Here is a 23,031-nt window from a genome sequence, read left to right on the forward strand (position 1 = left end):
AAGTTAGTTTGATTTCCCCACTGCCTACTCTTCTCCGCAGAGAGCACTGTTGAGCGTAGTTGAGTTTGAACACAATCATCTTTTCCTACTGGATACACAAAAGTAAGTGTGTGCCATCACATTTATTTCTGCTATTTCTACAAAGAACTGCACCCCCTGGTTTCAAGTCCGAGAGGTGAAGAGATTCATTCCTGTGATCTCTTGAATGTTGAGCGGGAACACCTCCTTTCTGTTCCTCCTCCTCCTCCTCCTATTTCACTTCATTGGTTCATTCTATGCTTGTCTACTGAGTGTCCTCTGTGTGCCATGCATCACTTCAGGTCTGGAGTCACCACTATGAATATGTCAGAAAACTTTAGAAGTAAACAAATGCAGACCGTAATTACAAGAAGGGAAAGGGGATTGTGTCATGGAGACTGTGTTATGATGGGGGACTCTTCCGTATGAAGGAATGAGGGGAGTACTTGTCAGGGAGGTGCCTTAGTTCAGAGTACTGTAACAGGACACCATTGGCTGCCTGGGTGCGTTAAACAACAGCGTGTTCCAAGGTTGTGGAGGCTGGGAAGTCTATGATAGAGGCCCCCGCAAAGCTGGTGTCTGGTGGGAGCCTGCTTCCTGGTGTGCAGACGACACCCTTCTTGTGTCCTTACATGTGGGGACAAACTTGCTTGTGTCTTTTGTAAGATCCCTGATCCTATTCACGAGGGCTCCGTTCCCCTGACCTAATTACTTCTCGAAGGCTCTCCCTCCCAATACGGTTACATGAGGGGTTAGGGTTTCAGCATGTGAATTTTAGGGTCACACAACCTGACAGCAGGAGGTAAGAGTGGAACAGAGGTGTAAGTGATGATAACCTGTAAAGCCGCTCAGATTGGCTGTGCGTTTCCTTATGGTGACGGGAGCTGGGCTGAGGGCTCTTTGTGCGTTATCTCATCCTCTCCGCAGCCCTTTGAAGGAGGTGCGCTATTATCTGCATTTTATATGTGTGGAACCCAAGGCTTACAGGTATCCCCCTGTGTCACTCAGGCAGTGACGGTGGGAGTGGGAATGTTGTCCTAGGTCACGTGACCTCGGAACTTGGTTGTCTTAATGGTCAAGCTCCACTGCCTGAGGCTTTGTATCCCTAAGGGAGGGGCCCCCAGGTCTCTGCATTCAGTCTCCTTCCCCAGGGGGTTGAAAGCAAAGATTTTCGCGTGGTGCTTTATGGGAGCCCCAGGGCTGCTAGGAGCCAGGATATGGGTGTGCAGGGGTCTTGAATGTGTTTCCAGGAATACTTCTGTTTGCCTTCCAGGTTAGGATTCAAGTGCATACATTTTTTAAATAGTGGTTTGAACTCCTGAAAAGAAAGTTGGAAGATGACTTGTTTCATGAGTATTTATTTAAATTTTTATTTTAAAATTTAGCGTTTTTGGTGAGAAGGCAGCTGTAGTAGAGGTGGGGGCTGCAGCGACAACAGCAGTGATAGCTGCAGACACTGATGTTGATGCTGACTCGGCTCCAAGCAGGAGATGAGTCTAAGCACTTTGCAGGACTAACCCATTCAGTCCTCTCAGCCACCCCATGGGGCAGGTTCATCTTGTAGAGGAGGAATCTGAGGCTCTGAGGTGGGTGGCTTCCCACAGCTTGTAATAACCGGGACCAGGCGTTAAGCTCAGGTGGTCTAGCTGCAGAATCTCTCTACTGTGATCCCGTGAAACAGGATTTGGAGCCTGTCATAGACTTTACATCCCCAGCACTTGGTTTAAAGTGAATGCTATGCCTGCTGTGCTCTAGACGTGGTGGCTGTGTGTCCGTTGTCAGCACTTGACAACGTCCACTGTATGTGGGACTTCTCATTCATTCAGTGTAACCTGTGATGCTCTCTGTCTAGACTTCTTGATGGTGTATGTATGATGTTCCTTAGAATATGACCCCCAACTTTCACATCCTTGAGCCTTGCATGGCCTGCTCATGCAACTCATTTTAAGAGATGGATTGTTGGTTAATCACCTTCATGAATTAAGCCAGTGTGGGCAGTAACCAGGGCCAGACAGTGTCCTAAACCAATGCAAAGAAATGTTTTTATTTTTGTACAGTAACACACAGTCAGCCATTGAATGGTCCTCTTGACCAAAAATTAATTCCAAAGGTTAAGAGGCACAAGAAAGTCATCATAAACACTTCCTCTGACCTCACCTCCTACACAGGCGGTCCTGACCTGTGCCATGAGGGAGCATTCATGCTAAATGTTCCTAAAAAGTCTCCATCACTATAAATCCTGGGTCTGTGGCCAGAGTCCCGGCAAATTTAAGATGTTATTAAAATTCTACTGCAATTCTTTCTGTAAAGGAGGATTCAGACTGTAAAGGAGGATTCACACATGAGGCAGTGTGTCTTCCCTGAATGTGAACCAGGGAGACTGCAGTTAGCAAGTGTCCATTCTGGATGAAAGAATTAAAGAAGTTTAGTCAACAGCAGGCCTCAGTCACCAAAATCATTCAGAAAAAGAAACATTATCAGTGTCCCATGTTATCTAATTTCTGGGCTCTGTCTGTGGAATCATTCTGTCTCATTGAACAGTAAAGTACATTAGGAGAAAAATGAGGGATGGTTCCAGGGCTTCCCCACTGCCTATTTCCTTTTTTATTATTATTGCTTTGGTAGTATTCATCGCTTGTACCTCCAAGCTACCAGACAGGGTCCCACAAATCTCCCTGGCTCCATGTGTGGGAGCCAGGCTGAGATGATATGCAGCCCTCTGGATGCTCCCAGCAGCATTCCTTCTAAACCCAAACTGAGATGTGATTTAGGAGGGCCCTATAAAACTAGGGATCATTGGCCTAATCGGAGTCATTCATCCTGTCTTGAGCTATCAAGTCCATGCTCACGGGTTGCAGGGAGTTGGGTGGAGGCGGTTTTCCTGGTATATTTTACAATGACTACTTTGAAAAGAATCTCATTTATGAAGTTAATGCTCTCTGTAGCATATCTGGGTAGAACCCTTTCAAGAAGTAGCAGCTCCACTTAGCAGTTCTGTAGGCTGAGATTTACTCCATCCTCAAAGAGGATGTCACTTCTAAAGCATGACTCCGAAATAAATACCTGCTCACTTGAGTGAGGAGGAAAATGTCATGGTCTAAAAGATGGTTCTGCCTAATTCTTTCTAATTCAGGAGCATTAGAGAACAAGACAGCATATGGATCAAGAGAAAAGCAGGATGTGAATAACAAAAAAAGCAATCCAAGGGAGAAATATGATAAAATTTGGATCATGCTAAATTCTATTTATGCTGAATGTCTTATTTCGTTGAAGTCTTATGTGAAAATAGCTGTATTGAAGTGGTGGAAAGCTTGAATTTTACTCATGTGAAGGAAAGATAATGTTCATTGGAAAAATTTTGCAGTAACAGTGAAAGGAGCATATAGCAAAGGAGCTTAGAACAAATGATAAAATCTTAGGAGAGGGTACATCTCCTTTTAGGAACTTTTAGTTTCTTGCTATAGTTCCTACTGCAAATAACAACACAGTCTCATGATGCAATAGTTATTCAAAAGCTATTTGAAGCATGTAAATGAGCGTCTCCTAAGTTTAAATAAATTGCCCTGACCTCCCAAAGCAGGCTAATATGTCCTGAAGTGACAGTTGTTGCTTTAACACATTTCATCACCTCTCAGGAGAGGCCCAGTATCTGGATCTTAGCACACTGCCAAGGATCTTTGTTTCTTGATCTTTCCTGGTAACTTTTTTTCTCCTAAACAATCTAGTCTTAACTTTTGGACAAAGAACCAATAAATAGATCTATCATTACGCTTTGGTGATTTTTTAAAGCACCTGCTTTTAAGAACAGTTTACAAAAATCATTTGAATTTTTTACCACTTGAAATGATAACACCATGAAATTACACTGTCATTTTCCTAAATAATAACTCACACTGATAGTAATGTGTGACACCATCAACTTGAAGCCCAGCCTGCGATCTTGTCTGGATTCGGTTACTTCAGCGTGACCATGATATTCAAGTCCTGGGACTGTTTCCATATTCAGAAATGTCCAGTCTCTGGTATCCTGCTGTTGTTTTTTTGTTCAGTCACTAAGTCATGTCTGACCCTTAGTGACCCCATGAACTGCAGCATGCCAGGTTTCCCTGTCCTTTACTATCTCCTGAAATTTGCTCAAACTCATGTCTATTGAGTCGGTGATACCATCCAACCATCTCATCCTCTGTCGCCCCCTTCTCCTCCTGCCCTCAATCTTTCCCAGCATCAGGGTCTCTTCCAATGAGTCAGCTCTTTGCAACAGGTGGCAAAATTATTGGAGCTTCAGCATCAGTCCTTCCAATGAGTATTCAGGGTAGATTTCTTGTAAGTTTGACTGGTTTGATCCTTGCCACTTAAGGAACTCTCAAGAGTCTGCAACAGCACCACAATTTGAAAGCATCAGTTCTTTGGTGCTCAGCCTCTTTCTGGTCCAGCTGTCACATCCATACATGACCACTGGCAAAACCATAGATTTGACTCTATGGACCTTTGTCAGCAAAGCAACGTCTCTGCTTTTTAATAGGCTGTCTAGGTTTGTCATAGTTTTTCTTCCAAGGAGCAAGGATCTTTTAATTTCATGGCTGCAGCCACTGAGTGGTATCCTAGCCTTCCCTCAATGTACAGGTCGACTTCCTGGTCCCTTTCTTAGCAGTGGAAAAGGAACTAGCACAAGCTTGCCCTTCATGACTGACCTTTCTGAATTTCTCATTCCTTTTATTTAAACCAAATATTAAAGGCAAAAACTATACCAGTGATACCCTTGCCTAGTGAGATAATGAGGAAGCACCATCTCCATAATTACCGTGTCAGTATCTCTAGAGGGACATGAAAGCTTGTCCTGTCCCTTTAACAGGACAAGTTGCTAATCCCCTTCACATTTTCCCCCCTTTGGATGGATAATATTTCATAAAAATTTTGGCTTTATAAAATATTCCTAAAGGGAGGCTTAAGCAATAATGCACAGATTATGGAAATGATGGTCATTAAGTAGAGGGCGAGATTCTGGAGAGCCGCAGAACTGCTTCAAAACATGTAACCTCCATTAGAGGCTTCATTTGAATGTTTATTTGTGGAGCAGTAAACATTTATTATTATACATTTTATTGAAACATAAATTAAAGAACTGTAATTATGTGTACAGCAAAGAGTAAAGCAGTGTGCATTTGTCATGAAATGAGTAAGACAAGGAAAAATGCCATCAGTCTTTCATTTGCATCCAAATCCTTTATTGTGTACCTGACAGAAAGGCACCCAGAGGGAACAGCTCTGCAGATGAATGGTCTGATACGGTGTGTAAATAGAAAGTGCATATGCTAAGTATGCTTGCTAGCTAATAATGCATCCTAGAATTAATTTGTGAAGGTCAGAAGGTATCCAAAGAAAGGGTGGGTTTCTGCTTCTCTCTTGAGAGAGAGTCACAATGATTATTATCACAGTTAATGCTGAACAACGAATCTGTCCTCTTGACAGTCAGCTGGGTCCTGATTGTTTTCAGGATAAGCTATTTGCTTCAGACGCTCAAGCATTTTTGAGCAGTTTTTTAAAAGGAAGTTGGGAAGATAAGGTCTTCAAACTTACATTTTGATAAAAAGAAACTTTTCCATGGGGAAGAAAGGCATGTGCCGTGCAATCAGAATGGCTCTGTGTAGACCACAGTCTTACATGTGCAGGAACTCCTAAGCAGAGGAAGAGGAGCAGCGTGGTGACGAGGATCTGAGTTATAAGGTTACTTTTTTCCCCCCTTCTTTCTTTCTTTTCAAGCAAGTGAACAGATTAAGAATACAGTCATCTCTCTACCCACCTATCTGTCCATCCATCCATGCATCTATCCATTCATTTGTCCACCCAGCTGCTCATATCCTTATCCTTCCAACAATTACATAATGTATTCTCAAAGCTAGGAATGTGGGAGGAGAGGGAAATAAATAATCAGAAGGAAAGTATGGTAAAGACTCACCTAGAGGTCCAGACCAATGAAACAGAGAGAACGATAATTCTGCATATTTTGTGCTGAAAGCAGTTACTGAGGTTGATACAAAGAATCACAGGAGCCCTGGAGAGTCTGAACGTCACCCAGAAGAGGTGGCATCTGAACTGGCCCTTAAAAAGCGAGAGGAAGATAGAAGAGAAAGCAATTCCACATGGAGGGAAGACCAATTTCTAATTTTTTCTACCAAGAATATGTAAATACAACAGCTACAACGGTAGCTCATAAAATATAAGGATGACAAATCCTGAAATATTCTTGTATCTCTTGAAAGTTGTTTTGCTGAAAACCTCATTAAGGTGCTTCCCTGCAAAACAGCAAACAGAATCAGTTTCACAGAGAACCTCTGACCTCCTGCCTATGTGTCAACATGCATTTGTGCTAAGTCGCTTTCAGTCATGTCTGACTCTTAGCAACCCCATGAACTGTAGCCCGCCAGGCTCCTCTGTCTGTGAAATTCTTCAGGCAAGAACAGTGTGGGTCAACAGGAAGATTCTTACCCCTGGAAGGGTCTACCTGGGATTCCACCTGCCTTGTTGCAGGAGCATAACCCAATGTTGTAGAAATGACCTGATTTGAAGAATATCATGGTTTTGCAGATCTTGGGTGAGTTGATCAACTTTTTTAAGAGTAATAGTTACAAGTCCTACTTTCTTTTTGATAAATAGTTTGAAGAATTTGAAGCTGTTATGCCACTTTGAAAATCAGCCATGAGACAAAAGATAACATGGAATGTTTTACAAGATTGATCTTAAATATGTAAGAGAACTAGTCTCTCATGGACCTCCTCACATTCGTTCTCAGAAGCCTGAGAATGAGTAGTATTGGGGGTGGCAGGGTGATGCCTTCTGCTGGGCTGTGTGTCACTATACCACAGTGCCAATAGAGAACGTTGTACTTGGACTTTGGAGTTGAGAAAATCTATCCACTCTGCCTCCCAAGGCCTCCATTTCTTTATCTATAACTTCCTCCATTTTGCCTCATCTTTCAAGTGGAGATAAAACCAGTATTCTAATGCGTAATGTTGTGGGTGTGTACTGAGTTGCTTCGGTCATGTCCAACTCTTTGCAACCCCATGGAGAGAGGAGCCTGGTGGGCTATAGTCCATGGGATTTCCTGAGCAAGAATACTGGAATGGGTAGCTATTTCCTCCTCCAGGGGATCTTCCCAACCCAGGGATCGAACTTGGGTCTCCTGCATTGGCAGGCTGATTCTGATTCTTTACCGTCTGAGCCACCAGGGAAGAAAATGCATAAGGTTATTGTGGATTATATGAAATATATTGATAAAGTATATAGACTAATGCTGGCATATTCCAAAGATTCAGTAAATTTTATTATTACTGTATTATACAATAGTAGTTTTGAAAATATTTTAGACAACCTGCTTCTTCTCTCAGCCTTGCAGAAGGCTTGGTTCTGCAAGGACCTTTGCTAAGAAGATTCCATTCCAAGACATCACCAACCCCAAAGAAAACCCTTGTGTTTTCTTCCTGGCTGGATTCTTCTCTACTCTGTTTGGGGAGGCCTCACCTTCTACTGCTAAGCTTAAGGTCAGCATGAACACACCACCAGCTCCTTAGTTCCAAAATAAATGTCCCTGGAAGTGCTTCTGCTCAAGGGCCTTGCAGACACCTTGACACTGTCAGCTCAGGAGTAGAAATAGTTGTCTGTCCAAAGGTGTGGGCACAGTGATGGGCTCTGGTCCTTGCGCTGGCAGGCTCCTTCCTGTAGCATATGCAGTTGCTGGGCCTGTCATGAAATGGAGAAAATGCACGGTGTTCCAGGTGCCCCAGTTGTCCCAGTCAAGCTGAGAAATTTGAAGAAAAAGTAAAAGATAAAGAACAAGTCCAGTTTCAAAAATAATAATAATAATAATAAAACCCTGAGTTTGTCGAGACCCTGTGGAGTCTCGTGGCTTAACGATTGTGTTTTTCAGCCATACATCACTGGCGGTGTTCCAGTCGTGAGCTGTAATGATATATCATGAGAGGGATGGCGCTCCAATGATGTACGGGAGCAGTACATCATCTGAGCACCTGCCTTTGGTGATGCATGGCTCCAAACCACAATGAGAGTTTAAAGGAGCTTCTCCTGACCAGATAACTTTAAATTTCAAATTTTTTTTTTACAAATTAAGGTTTTTTTCAAGTCAAATAAAGCCAGCTGATGAAATCTGATGCTGTAGAGAGGGTCACCGAACTCTGAAAACCTGCGTATGTGACTTTTCCTTTAGCTTTTAAGCTCACGAGTGGAAATAATTGGCAGGCTCTTCTTCAGTTCCTCCTCCACAAGAAGAGAAGCCCAGAGAACTGAACAAACATGAGCTAGTGTCAGCGCATCTATTTTGTCAATCAATTTCCCCCATCTTCCCCACTGCAAGCAAGACTAGCTTTATCTTTATCAAAAAGAGCTGGATCACTTGAGATGTTGCAACAGGCAGTGGGTAAACCCAGGAGAAGTTTGTTTTCTTTGTTTTAAGACTTTCCTCCTCTGAAATGTGGAACAAATAGGACAGATAAAAAGTAGATCAACTTCCTTACCCACTGCTCACAAGTTCAAAACAGAACATAGGGGAAGAAAACAGCTTTTCTATCATTTGTCTTTGTAAAGCGAAAGAAGCACTGACTGCAAGTGAGAAGGAAAAGAAAAGATGAGTGACATACAGGCCACTGACCTTGAGCAGGAAATGGGACCTATTGGCATGGTTCCGTCCCCTCTCCCGCTGTAACTATATGTTTATAAGACGGCAGTGTCACTTATGAGAATGTATCTGCTTTGTTTAAAAACCACGCACTTTGGGGAGCAAGGAAACCACTGACAATTAAGAAAGCAGGTGCTGAAAGGACTGGTCCTCCTTTTTTTTTTTTTTTCCTTTTTAACCCTACTCCAGTAAACAGAACAAAATGAAAAATCTCCCTACTGTTTGCGTAATAGACCCAAACAGGAACAGCGAGAGACAATTAAATTTCAAGTGGCTTCTCCCCTTTTCCTTTACTAAGTGAATTAAAGGGGAGAGTGGTGGACGAGTTACTGCCACGTGAAGAGAAGCATCTGGGCATGATGCATTAACAGAGGCTCCCTCCCTATTATCTTGCCTCTAGTACTCCTCTGGCTTCCTCCAGGAGATTCTAAGTCTCAAATTACTATAGATTCTTGGCGTCTAACCTCCTACCTCTCACCTCTCCATGACTTCCAAAGGGCAGAACATCCTCTTTTCATCAAATAGAACCACTTACTGTCTCAAAGGCTTACGTGTATAATCTACGTAATGTAAGCATTCAGCACAGATCTCCCCAAGATGTGCACTTTGGCAAGTAGATTATTTTGATATAAAGGCAGTGGAGACCTCATGGGCTCAAGAGAGACCACTCCCCCTCCTTTAACTACCTAGAAGAATTTCATTTGGGGACTTTTCCCAGAAAAAAATTTATTACCAGAGATAAATTTTATCTAAATGCCCACTCTAGATGGCAAGGAAGACATCTAATTAGCAAATTTTGCTCTTCTTCTTATTATCCTGTGGATGACCCTCCTGTCCTTGAAATTCTCGATCCCATTCCTTAGCTCATGATAGCACATGTACCTCGTTTTACTTTTCTGTTGCTGAGCCTCGCGTATATCTGGGGTTCCCATAGGTACAATATTACATTTAATTTTCTTCTATTGATCTATCTGTCTTATGTCCAGTTAATTCTTAGACCAGTCAGAAGAACCTAGAAGGGTGGAAGAAAGTTTTCTTCCTCACTGACAGTAGCACGGAAAATAAATGCATCACCCACTATTCTGAATAAGCAACTGTGCATAGCTCTATATATGCATTACCATATCCTCATCGAAAAATGAAGATGAAGGAACTCTTACTGTCTCCCTTGTACTAGATGAGGAAACTAAGGCTTACAGAGAGCAGGTAAACTGTCAAAGGTCACCAAACTGGTCAAGGTGGTGGGTCTGGGATTCTAAGTCCAGTAGCGTGCATCTTAGTGCTTAGTCCCTCAGTCGTGTCTGACTCTACAACCCTGTGCACTGTAGCCCACCAGACTGTCCATGGGATTTCCCAGGCACGAATACTGGTTCATTCCCTTCTCCAGGGGATCTTCTAGATCCAGGGATTGAACCTGGGTCTCCTGCATTGCAACTGGGTTCTTTACCACTAGCACCACCTGGGAAGCCCCTAAGCCAGGTTGAGAGGATATCAGATCCCAATTTAATTATGCTCTCCTCCTTCCCGTGTAAGCAGCTAGTATCTGGGTGAGTGTATGCCCTGGTTTATTTGAAGAAGTCTGACTTTAGACCTGTACATATCTTGTTTGACTTATGACACGGTTACACCCCCCAAAAAACCCATTGTAAGTTGAAAATATCCTTAAGGTGAAAATACATTCACTACACCCCTCCAGAATATCATAGCTTAGCCAGCCTACCTTAAATATGCTCAGAACACTTACATTCAACTACAGTTGGGAAGAATCATCTAACAGAAAGCCTGTTTTATAACCAAGTGTGAAATAGCTCATGAATCCTATTGAATACTACACTGAAAGTGAAAACCACAATGGCTGTCTAGTACAGATGGTTGCCAATGTCTGTACCTCTAGCTTCCCCTTGTGATCGAGTAGCTGGTTTTAAGCAGTCTTATCTGCCTCTTTCCCCCCTCCAAGGGGGGAAACAAAGGAAAAAGGGAGAAGGGAGGAAGGCAGTTTTGAAGGGATAGCCTTCACATTCTGGTCCTCTGCTTATTGACCATTTTAATGTGTCTTCTTTGGATAAATGCCTATTCATCCTTTGCTCATTCTTTATAGTTGGGATTTCTGTCTTCTGAGTTGGAACAGTTATGTACATGTTGTAGATAAAAGTCTCTTATCAGATGGATGATTTGCAGAAATTTTTTTTCTCTCATTCCATGGTTTACCTTTTCACTTTCTTAACTGTATCCTTTGAAGCACAAAGTTTTAAATTTTGGTGATGTTCACCTTCTTCCAATTTAAAGGACCCCTGTGACTACACTGGGCTGTTGTTCAGTCACTAACTCACCTCTGACTCTTTGTAACCCCAGGGACTGTAGCCTGCCACGCTCCCCTATCCTCTGCTGTCTCCTAGAGTTTGTTCATTACACAGGGTACAAATGGATAATTCAAGGTCATTCATACTCTCCCTGTTTAAAGATCAGCTGGTTGCAATGCTAATCCTTCTGCATCCATAATTCTCCTTTGCTATACAACTTAGTATATTCACTGGTCCTGGGATTAGGATACTGAAGGGCCCACAGTCTGCCTCTCACAGCGGTTTTTGCTTTGATTCTTTAGAATCAGACTTGCCTTCTGTGATTATTCATTGATCTGAGGGAGAGGTGTTCACACTGGGGCAATTGGTGGAGGTTGCTGGTCTCCAGTTATGAAGCAGGGTAGCTCTCTGTCTCTAGTCTTGCCTGCCCTCTCCCCCACCATGATTTTATCCTTTATAACCAAATTAGAATGTATTCTGAAAAGGACAAAATGCATCCATGTGACTACACTAACCATCCTCAGGTGAGTACAGGGTAAACTAGATGCATTCAAAGGCATGGAAAGAAACACACAGGTTGTACGAAAGAGGCAGGACCTATAAAGATGTTGTTAAGGTATTAATGATCAGAGAGAGCCTACATTTGGAGGAAAAGATAAGAAAAAGGGCTTTTAAAGCTAAAGTTTTCTCAAGCAGATGAGCCAGGAAAGGGTGGGTCTACTGCTTGATGCAAACTAGATACAGTTAATAGATTAGGGGCAAAAGACTTGATATTGACCAACTTGGCTAATCTATATTATACCTGGCATGGCTTTGAACTCGGAAGATGTAAGGTGGAAGTGGAATTTAAGATGTAACACCCTTGCTTTAAGTGATCTGAAGTCTCAGGGCGAAGGTAGATTCCATCCCCCAGGGGATGCAAGTCTGAGAGATCTTAGAAATGTGATCGAAGACATGACTGAGAAGTCAGAGCGACATCAAGAGCCCATGTTGAAGAGGGGTCCTTATGTTTGGAATCGGGAGAGAAGGGTGGCCTCCTGAGATATGGTGTCACTTGTGGTAAGAGCAAATGTTCTGGCCTCTGAGGACAGACTCAGAGTCAGATATCAGCTACTGGTCACTCCCTGCAGGGGGTTGACCTCCTTGCTTAACCTCTTTGGCCTACTTTGTCTCTTGGGAATGATGATGCATTTATTAACCACCTCTGGGCAGCATTGTAAGGATTAATTGAAGTAATGATGTGAATCAACCCAGGGACTGGTATGTAGTGATCTTTCAATAAATATTAACCAAGAAATTACTACCACTAAGGATAATCATAATAATTGTAGAGACTTAAAGATTCAGGAAACTTAAACCTGTATTTCCTTCCTCCTCTACATCCACTGCCACTGATTTCTTTGCAAAACTCCTTTTCCTTAGAAAAGTCATCCATGCTTCTTCATCTCCTTTTCTTCACCTTCTACTCTCTCTTAAACCCACTTCAGTTTTTTTAAATAGCAACTTAATGGGAATAAAATTCACTCTGTACAGTTTTGTGTTTTTCTAGTATGTTCACAAAGTTGTGCCACCATCACGACTATATAATTGCAGAAGAAACTCATCCTCCCCAAAACAAACGACATGTCTGTTAGCAGTCACTCCCTATTCCCGCTGACAGCCGCTAATTTTTTTTTCTCTCTCTGCAAATTTGCCTGTTTTGGACATTTCATATAAACACAGTGATACACTATCTGGCCTTTTGTGTCTGGCTTCTTTCACTCAGCATAACTCACTTAGTGAATTCTTTCCTGTAGTGGTACTTCATTCCTCTTTATGGCCAAATCATATTCCACTGTCTGGCTATACCACATTTCATTTATATATTCACTACTTGATGGACGCTTGGGTTCTTTTCCCTGTTTGGCTATTATGAATAATACTACTATAAACATTCATGTACAAGTTTTTCTGTGGACATGTTTTCAGATCTTTGGGGTAGGTACTTAGGAGTAGAATCCTGAATCATATGGCCACTCTATGTTTAACTTTTTGTTGTTGTTCATTCGCTAAGTCGTGTCCTACTCTTTGTGACCTCACCGACTTCAGCACGCCAGGCTTACCTGTCCTTCACTATTCCTGGAGTTTGCCCAAGTTAACTTTTTGAGGAAGTGCCAAACTATTTTCCAGAACAGTGGCGTCATTTCACAGTCCCCAAAAACAGCCTATGAATGTTCTAATTGTCCACAGTCTCATACACACTTGTTATTTTCTCTTTTTTTTATATTGCCATGCTGTTGACTGCTAAGTGATATCTCAGTGTGGTTTTATTTTCATTTCACTAATGGCTGATGCTATGGAACATCTTACATGCTTTGTAGTTAAATTTCTGTTTTACCAGTTTCATCGAAATCAACATAAGCTTTCAACAGTGCTGACTCTGTTGATTACACTCTCCATGAAATTCCTCCTTTCATCAGTTTTGGAACTTGCCTTCTCTGGACTGGCCTCATTCTTTGCTGGATTCATAGTCTTAGTCCTACTACTTCTCTTCCCAAACTTCAAATGTTGAAGTGTTCCAGTTCTGTAGCGCTGCGCACTACATTTTTTGCGTGACATTTATATCCCCCTGAAATTAAGTTGTATATTTATTTACTTGTTTATTTTCTGCATCACCCATTGTAGTCTAGTTCTAAGGAGGCAGTGACTTTGTCTTGTTCATTACTATATCCCTGGTTTCTAGAATAACACCTGGTTCTAAATATGCTTTGCACGAATAAATGTATTAAAAAATGTAGACAGATGTTATCTGAATAAAGAACAGAGATCTCCATAATTAAATAAGCTTCTGAATTGCTAATTGAGCGAATTTAACCATGTGTCTTTTGGGTGCATCTTCTCTGACAGTATACTAGTGAGCATTGTGAAATTGTAGTTGACCATGAAAAATTTTTTGGTATGTAGTGCATCATAGATTTTTAAAAATGCTTTTATACTGCAACATTTAATTAGAGGTTTTATTAGCACTTAGAAAAGTCAGTTGTGATCAGCAAAGCTCAACATGAATTCACTAAGAACAAATTAGGTCAAATTATCCCTGTATGTGCTGTTTGCGGGGGGCTTTATCAGAAGGTTGTTCTATTGGAAGGTGATGGCAATGGTGTTCCTTCACAACAGCAAGCTTTTGAGCTGGCTTCATCATCATTTCCCTTTTCTGAGAAGTTGAGTGGGTTGTCAGGATCTTGTGATCAATCTGTCACTTAAGAATTTGAGTCAAGCCATCAGGCTGGGTTGAGATCTATGCCCTTGGGGTAAATCACCTGTATGGTGAGCTGTTTGCTTTCATCAGTGTCACAGTGAATTTAAAGTGATTACCAGTCATCAGGAGTGGCATTCCAGGACTGAGTGGTAACTGAGCCTACAGAGACAGCCCTGAACACTAAACCCAGGAGAGCAAGGTAAAGGAACAGAGGTGTGGTGTGGGCCTGGACCCAGGACGTTTCCCTAAGGTAAGTTCACAACTACCTATATGTCCTTGCTGAATGAAGATGGGCATATTCCTAAGGACAAGGCCCAGAGGGTGACCAGTGAGAAGGGAGTCAGGCAAGCATTCAGTAATATGACTCCCAGAATGCAATAGGGCAGGCAAAGCAGTGAGGGACTCTGATGCCCATGTTAGCATGTTTTCAGGAGAGGAGGTCAGGAACCAGATGGATCGTCTGAACCAGTGGTTCTCAAGGTATGACCCTGGACCAGCAACATTGATATCACTGGGAGTTTGTTAGAGATGCAAAATTTAAGGGTCTAGTGATTGGTGTTTCACCAAGCCACAGATACATGCTCAGATTTGAAAACCACTAGTCATAGCAATAGAAATAAGCTTTAGCAACAGGATAACTTTAACCATGTTCCATTCAAAAAGCTTCATAAGTATATTCCCTTCTGGTATGGGAACCAACCCCTGAATGTAATTTCTACTCTATCTGCCAGTTAGAAAAATAATAAACATAACTAAAAAGTAAGAGTAATACTACTGCAGTTATGTGTATTGAGTATTGTTGCTGCTGCTGCTAAGTCACTTCAGTCGTGTCCAACTCTGTGTGACCCCATAGACGGCAGCCCACCAGGCTCCCCCGTCCCTGGGATTCTCCAGGCAAGAACACTGGAGTGGGTTGCCATTTCCTTCTCCAGTGCGTGAAAGTGAAAAGTGAAAGTGAAGTCGCTCAGTCGTGTCCGACTCTTCACGACCCCATGGACTGCAGCCCACCAGGCTCCTCCATCCATGGGATTTTCCAGGCAAGAGTACTGGCGTGGGGTGCCATTGCCTTCTCCAGTATTGAGTATTACCTATCTACTAAGCAGCAAGCTAAGGCCATGGTTAGCTGATTTGATCCCCTTAACAACTCTGTGCAGTTGAAATGGTTGCAGTCCCCATTATCTGTAATGATACTGAGATTCAGGACTTATGAGGCAAGACCACACAAGCTAGTAAGCGGAAGTTCCAGGGGTTGCATTAGGCCCTTTGGCTAACAGAACACTGGTCTGGAATACCTGATTATTAGAAAGGCCAAGGTAGATGGTGGGTGGGTGGATGGATGGATGGAAGGAAGGAAAGAAGGCAAGGAGGACAGGAAGAGGGAAGTAGAAAAGGAAGGAAAGAGGAAAGAAGACGGAAAGGGTAGCTGCAGGCTTAGGAAGTAAAGACGGAATGAAGGACAGGCTATTTCCATGTACTATGGCATTTTGCCAGTCTTGCTGTTAAGTCAACTAGCCCATGTACGTCAATCAGTTTCAGTGTGGGCTTATCCAGCACTGGTTCTTTCTAAGAATGTGGTTCCATGGGTAGTCAGTGATAGGTTTCCCCCTTGTTGTTTTTTCTCCCCGTCTCCCACTGCTCACCTTGTCTTTGTGACTTAGGCATGTGCTCGTCCCAGGTGCTAAGGAATCCATAAATGGCTTTCTCATTAACTGGAGAATATTCTGGGAAAAACATGTGACTCTTTGGGGACCATGTGCTCAGAGGCTGTTGTGAAGCTCCTCTCTGCTTCATTCACCTTGGACGGGCTTGCTCCCTGCCTCTGCTTTAATAGCATATCATTTTCTCCTCCTCCCGCAGCAAAGCCACAGGGACACTTAATCTCACCGTCTCCAGAGGCTGTTGGGAGGCTTGGAGCCTGATCGCTGTAATCAAGAAGGGGTGGGTAGGATCAGAGACTGGGTCTGATTCTTTGTCTGCCTCTCCACATTTAGGCTTTTCCTTTTCGCATTCCTCCCCTTGGTTTGTAATGAAGGAGGGGACATAGCTCAAGGGCAGGCATAAGGTTGAACTTCAGCTGAGGTACAATAGAGGCTATTTGGAAAATAAAACTTTCAAATGGCAAGTTAGCCTTGAAGGATATATTGAATTAGATATGCAGTGTGCTTTGATTCATGATCTCTGCATAATAGCATTGCTAAGTCTATTACCTGGGTGCTTTAGTATACTAGAGAAATGGGCTGTTTAAAAGATTAACTTCACAGAATCCGTGTTAACGTACTGATGAAGAATGTGGGAGTAAGAGCCGGATTGGAGGGCTTCCTGCGCTGACCCTACCACTTCCGGTGGGCCCTTGACCTCTCTGAGTATAGATGCCCTCATCTGTAAAATGGAGTTCAAAGTAGAACTTTGTAGAGGGTTATTCAGATCATTAAATGAGACAAAAGCCAAGCACAGTGCTTTCTTACAGTAATTCAACACCTAATAAGTGAGAACTATTAATGTTACTATTATATGATTATTATTTGAAGTCCTGGCTGTGTAATTTGGTTCATAGTCCTTTCTGCTTTGACTCATCTGCTCTTTGCTTATGCAGTTCTCTGTTAGCCAGTTCTTATTTCACTTTCAGAGACGCCATGGTCACCTTTGAAGAAGTGCTGTCATTTCAAAGCACTGGCTAAATACATCCGAGACTGACAACTATGAATAATTCCACAGAGCCCCTAAAACACTGGCATTTCCCTCCAACTCTCATATATGCCACCATATATCCCGTCTTGTTTTTTGCCTCTCTCCTCTCTGCAGATTTCAGATACGGTTTCTGGAGATGGTAATCATCTTCCTCTGAAAAATAATCCAGCAGGGACCAATGTGGAGTAATTGGACTTCACGAGAGCATCGCTGTCAAGTCTCAAGATATATGAGGAAATAATCACATTTTATTCTTTCTCTTACTTTTTCAGCATGTTCACATCCACGTTCTTCCAAGGAAGGCTGGAGACTTTCACAGGAATGATAGCATCTATGATGCGGTAGGTCTGCTCGCTCTGATCTTATTGTCTGATCACTGGTGCCAACAGAGTAACGAAATCAATGTGGTGAATCAGACACTGGAGGGATGGTCTTCAATGGTATTCTACCCAGTAAGACTTGGAAAGGGGCCGTAGAGGCCAAGAAGACAAGAATGGCCACTGCAGAAACTGAAGGCAAATGAATTATAATGATTTTCTTTTTCAAATGGCATCTGGCAGAAGCCAGGTGTTCTTGTGATCTCTGCCCTGCCACTTACCAGGACACTAAACATTCGCATGGAGATACAGCCCAGAGGTTCCATGGAGGTGATTTAGAGTGCCACAGTGGAAACCAAGCAGATCGATGTATGACATTTTTTGAGTTGAATACTACATTTAGGTTTAAAACCACTTTGAAATCCAGTTGTCTTTCCTAATAGCATTTATTCAGAGTGGACCTTTGAATTGCGGCCAGCAGAAACTAGGTTGGTTTGAACGATAATGTTGCAGGAAGAGTGACCCCTTCCAGGGCCTGAGAGTGTGCTCTTGTCTCACAAGCAGAAGTGAATTGTCCAAGGAAACACACATGCTAACAAAGCAAGACACTATTGGGAAGAGGCGCCTAGATGGCGAGCAGGAGGGTAAGGGAACCCAGGAGGACTGCTCTGCCATGTGACTCGCAGCCTCGGCTTTTATGGTGATGGGATTAGTTTCCGGTTGTCTCTGGCCAATCATTCTGACTCAGAGTCCTTCTGGGTGACCCAGGCATTGCTCAGCCAAGATGGATTCTAGCCAGGAGGACTCTGGAAAGTTGGTAAGACATATGGACTGGCGTCTCCTCTCTCCTTTGGACCTTTCCTGATTTCTTCGGGTTAGTTCCAAGTCCCTTACCAGACCTCCTATTGTAAGGTAACTCGTGCAAGTGACTCATTCAAGTGTCTTGCCTGGCCAGGGCAGGTGGTTTCAGTCAGTGTTTCACCTAATAAGAGTGTGACCCCTGTGTCATAAACATTTAACAGTTAACTTATTACTTCCCTTCAAAGATGTAAATGTGACCCCCGTGTAAAGATGAACAGCAAGAGCCAGGTGATCTGCTCCTAGGACTGCATCTACATGAGAACCTTGGCATGTCTGTCTGTGCTGTGTGAACTGTGCAGTCTGTAATAGATGTGTTGGTGTGAAGAAAAAGAAATGATTTCAGTGTAACTATTTCTTTTAGCCAGGAAAGGGCACATATGTTCCCCACATGTAAGAGCTGATCCGATGGTAGTGGGGGCCTGGAGTACTTAGTTGGGAAGGGTTCCAAGGCTGTTCTGGATGCATCAAGGAAATGTGCTGTGATAGATGAGCAGTGTCTGCCATGGGTATCAAATATGAGAGAGGAGCCATTGGTTTGACACTCCTGTTCTACCCCTTTGAGAATGATGTTTCAAGTACATTTTATAATTTTAATTGTTTGTCATGGTACTCGACCTCTAGGATGATTGGTTTCCAGCAGTCAGAACCTTTTTTTTTTAATTTATAGGGGGTTTTATGCATCTTTTAAAAATATATTTGTATTTATAAGGTTTCTTTGTAGTAATTAGGTATTAAAATGGCTAGCCAAACCCTGAAAATTAAGATCAAGAGGTCAACAGTTAGTAATGGGACTTATAAATCATTTATCGGGGAGTCACTGAATTCTCTGAGGTGACAGGTGAGCATGTCTAGGGCATCTCTCCCTGTCTTAGGTATCCTAGGTATCCTGTGTTTTCGAAGGGCTGCAGTCCCCCTGTATATGATAGACACAGTCTAATCACCCATCCCTAAGTGCTGCTCTGTGGACCAATTGCTGCAAATCTCAGCTCTCAAGAGGCCCTATTCCCAGAGATACCAATCCAGTATATAACAGAGCCACATAAGAGTCAGTAATTGCGTGTGCATAAGAAAGTCCCCAGGAGATTCTGGTGCATGGCTAGGTTTGGGAATGTGCTTTCCTCCCAAATATATGCTTTCTCAAAGCTATGTCCTACAGTATTTTAAACTGAACTCATTCTCATTGGATGCGGAATGTATTTTGGGGGTTAGTAAGGGCTTAGTTTGAGTTGGAAGAAAATTAGAATTATGGAGTAATTATAAAAGAGATGTATTTTGAAAAAATCCAAGTACTGATCTTATTAGCATAAACTGAGGTTAATAAAATGTTGCCAAGTACAGGCTATTTTAATGAATAAATTAGCACATGATTTATATACAAGTGAATACTGCTAAAGTGGTATTAAAAGTACTTGAAAACACTGTTTTCTTAGACTGAACTGTCACCTTGAAATCTTGTTTGTATTCCAATTGTGCTTGTGACAAAAGCTGCAGGGCTACCTTTCAGCCCAAGGTCAAGGTTGACACACGGCCTTTCTCTCCCCTCTCACACTTTTGCTCTCGTGGGCACCCTCTCCCGGGGCCCCAGCCCCACAGGTGGAGCACCTAGTGTCCCTACCTCCTACGTATTAGGAGAAGCTTCTCAGGAGAAGTAATTGCTAAAAGAGGTTTTTCTTTTTTTTTCCTCCCATTACTTGGTGAGTTATAAGTACCCAGTAAGGGCAACTGTGCTAAGAAACTTGAAGAGGATGAACTTCGGAGACAGCCAGAGTTAGGTTCCAATTCCAGTGCCACCTACTGCTTGTGTGACATTGGACAAGTCACTTAATCCCCTTTCCTTTAAAATGCAGATATATATAAAACATACTCTTGAAAAAGTTGTTGCATGTAATATACGACGTGACTGCAGGGGTCCTCAGCCTCCAGACTGCAAACCTGTACCTCCCGTCAGATCAGTGGCAACATTAGATTAGAAATAAAGTGCACAAGAAATGGAACATGCTTGAATCATCTGGAAACCATCCCCTCCACCCACGGTCTGTGGAAAAATGGCCTTCCATGAAATTGATCCCTGATGCCGAAAAGGTTGAGGACTGCATGAAAAGCTTACTGCAGAGCCTGGTGCATACTAAGCATTTATTAGTAAGTAACTGTTTCTCTTCTTATTAATGCTATTAGTTTTGTTTTGTTTTTCAAAAAAAAAAAAAATGAAAACAGCCACAGTGGATCAGTGGAGAACCTGGATTTGAAGCCAGGTCATTGGATGCCCCCACTGAGCACTTTTTTCAAGGGTCAGATATCCAATTTTCCCTCTGTTTTAAATCACTCATTCTGAGATTCATCTTCCTCTTTGTGCAAAAATACATCTCCAGTTTGAGTACATAATAAGATAACGTCTAGAAAGCAGCAGGAGAGGCATGAGGCATTACACAGGCGTTATTGGACGTACCGGACATTAGACTGAGTGATCTTAATCAGGAGTGATGGAGTGATGAGGGGCAGCATTCTTTATCCTGATGGCAGCACTGGCTCCAGATTATGCATGTCTCCATGAAATACAGCAAACAGACTGCCTGGGAGGGCCGGGAGTGGAGCGGGGACAGCAGGAGACGGAGCCCCATACAGCGTAATTGTATCCCCACTGCTGCAGAAATAGAAGGTGATACCTGCGGAAGCTCTGGATTACAAATGGGCTAGGAAGGCTGTGTTCTCCCCGGCGCTATTTGCAGAAGGATGGTGACAAATCGGAGCAGGTTCACAGAAAGGTGATGGGGATGACAGAGCCTGGAAACAGGTACCTGGGGAGTCACTGAAGGTGAAGATGTGTTGTCTGAAGAACATGTGTGGTTCGTGGAGGGAAGGCAGGGACAGGTTCCCATGTCTAAATATCTGAAGGGCTGGCAAGTAGGAAAGGTATTGAAGCTGTTTTAAATGGTTCCAGAGAGCAGATCTGGAACTCTTAGGTGTCAAGGAGGCAGTTACCAGTTCCACAGAATAGCAGGTCAAACTGATAGAAACTTCTAAACGCTTAGAGAGCCTTGCAAGGGGGTGAGCTTCCCATCACTGGACGTATGCAAGCATGGAGAGGATGGCTGTGTTGCTTCGGGAGGACTTGTCAGTCCAGTTCTGGGATGGGCCACATGGTTCTGTGATTCCTGTTTCTACATATCTGGCTATTTGATGATTACTTCCATTTTTAGGTTACATAAGTTCTGTAACAAATAGGGTTAGGGTTAGGGTTTTTGTTGTTAGTATCACAGCATTTGGGTTGCTTCCTAATAAAAAATAGTCTTTCTTGTTCAGTTCATGGAAATATAAGCAATAACTCTTCCTTGACTTACACGAGATTACTTGAATGGTTAATCTTCTTCCCAGCCTCCTTTCTGGTTTTCCTTTAACTCGGCATTGCCTTTGATTTCTGTGGGCTTAGTTTGCCTCCTCATGTGTGCTTTATATTGCTGGTAAAGAATTTTTTAATGACAGGCTCTGTTTTGCCTGTGACACATTTTTTAATGAGTCCAGATGCCATGAGGCATGCCACTCATTCTCTGGGTCACTACTGTTGGTCTCTTACCTGACTTGCCTCACTTGTTTTTACCTGCTTGGCCCTTGAAGGCATTTGAGTTTGAAATCTCTGTGTCATGGCTCAAGCCTCAAATATTACTAGTCCCCAGTATCCTCCATCCAGTCTGCGTGCAGCTTTCCTGTAACACCTGCTTCACCTCCTTGCTCCCGTGTTCGCAACGCCCTGGGTGTTGCTAGGAAGGCTACTTCCTAGCAACTTTCACTTCCACAGTGGGTCTGCCCACGTCCCCAGTCCCTCTTCGTCTCATTCTCTCTCACCACTTGCTTTTGTCAAATTCTTGTTCCCACCTCAGGAACGTTGCATATATTGTTTTCTTCACCTGTGACTTCTTCCGTTTTTCTCTTCCCCTTCATGCAGCTCCCATATCGTCTCCCAAATCCAAGTACAAATATAACTTCCTCCAAGAGTCCTTTTTACTGATCCTCCTCCACCTCATCTAAGATAGCTAATCCCCTCTCCCCTCTGTAGTAAGACTATTGTATTTCCATGCTTATTTCTTCATAACACCACACTCAAAATAACTTAGTGTGTTGTTCATTGCCCACTTCCCCAACTGTGCTATCAAGCCATGGAAACAGGGACCTAATCTGATACAGAACAGGTAAAGAAATACTTGTTAAATGAATGAATACCTGAAAGAACAGGGCGTTGAAATAGAGAAACTTGAAATTCCCTACTAGTCCTTACATAATTTAAAAGATGAGAACATCTTGCTTTTCAGAAGGTCGATTTATTAATTCATAGCTACATTAGGTGAGATTCTGACATGGCGTTATCAGCCGTCTGAGGTTAATGTAATGGAGCACTGATGGAATGAAGTCTGTTGACCAGAAATCAGTTTACAGAGGGCTGCAGAGTGCGGCACATCCCAAGGGCTTGGTGAAGTAGTTATAAACTTGTCTGATTGCTAAGCAATGTCAAAGCTGATAAGAAACCCCCTCTCAAACCCAGACTTGCTTCTCTGTAACAAACACGTATGTGGGATTTGCTGACAACAAGCACTAAAGCTTCTTCTCCTTTCTTTCCAACCTTGATTATAATTTCTGAGTTTATCTTCATCTGCTCTTCCTCCAGCTCTCTGTCCTGAATTTTCCTTTATGCATTTTGTTCAGTAATTTGTCATCCTTGTTTCAGAAGATTAGTCTCTCTTCTCTGCCTCAAAACAGTTCAAGCTCCATCCTTTCCAAGGCGAGATCTCTTGTAAAGCCCTGTCTTTGCAGTTCTCCATGCAGATCTTATTTATATGGTGCTCCTAGGTCCTTTCTAGTTATTTAAATTTCCATGAAGTACATGAGACTTTCTCTGAAGTCAGTGGACCCTCCATTATCTTGACAAGT

At 42.7% G+C, this 23,031-nt stretch overlaps 1 protein-coding gene across 5 annotated transcripts in view; it reads left to right on the plus strand.

Annotated features, from left to right (window-relative positions):
• The window catches only part of FHIT (fragile histidine triad), a 1,556,965-nt gene that overhangs the window by 1,323,328 nt on the left and 210,606 nt on the right, over positions 1 to 23,031 (plus strand). For all 5 annotated transcript variants that reach the window (XM_005695769.3, XM_018038276.1, XM_018038275.1 and 2 more), the window contains one exon: positions 17,206 to 17,274. In XM_005695769.3, coding sequence (XP_005695826.1) covers positions 17,206 to 17,274 — 69 coding nt within the window. The remainder of the gene's footprint in view (positions 1 to 17,205; positions 17,275 to 23,031) is intronic.

Source organism: Capra hircus, chromosome 22 (genome assembly GCF_001704415.2).
Source record: "Capra hircus breed San Clemente chromosome 22, ASM170441v1, whole genome shotgun sequence".
NCBI lineage: Eukaryota > Metazoa > Chordata > Mammalia > Artiodactyla > Bovidae > Capra > Capra hircus.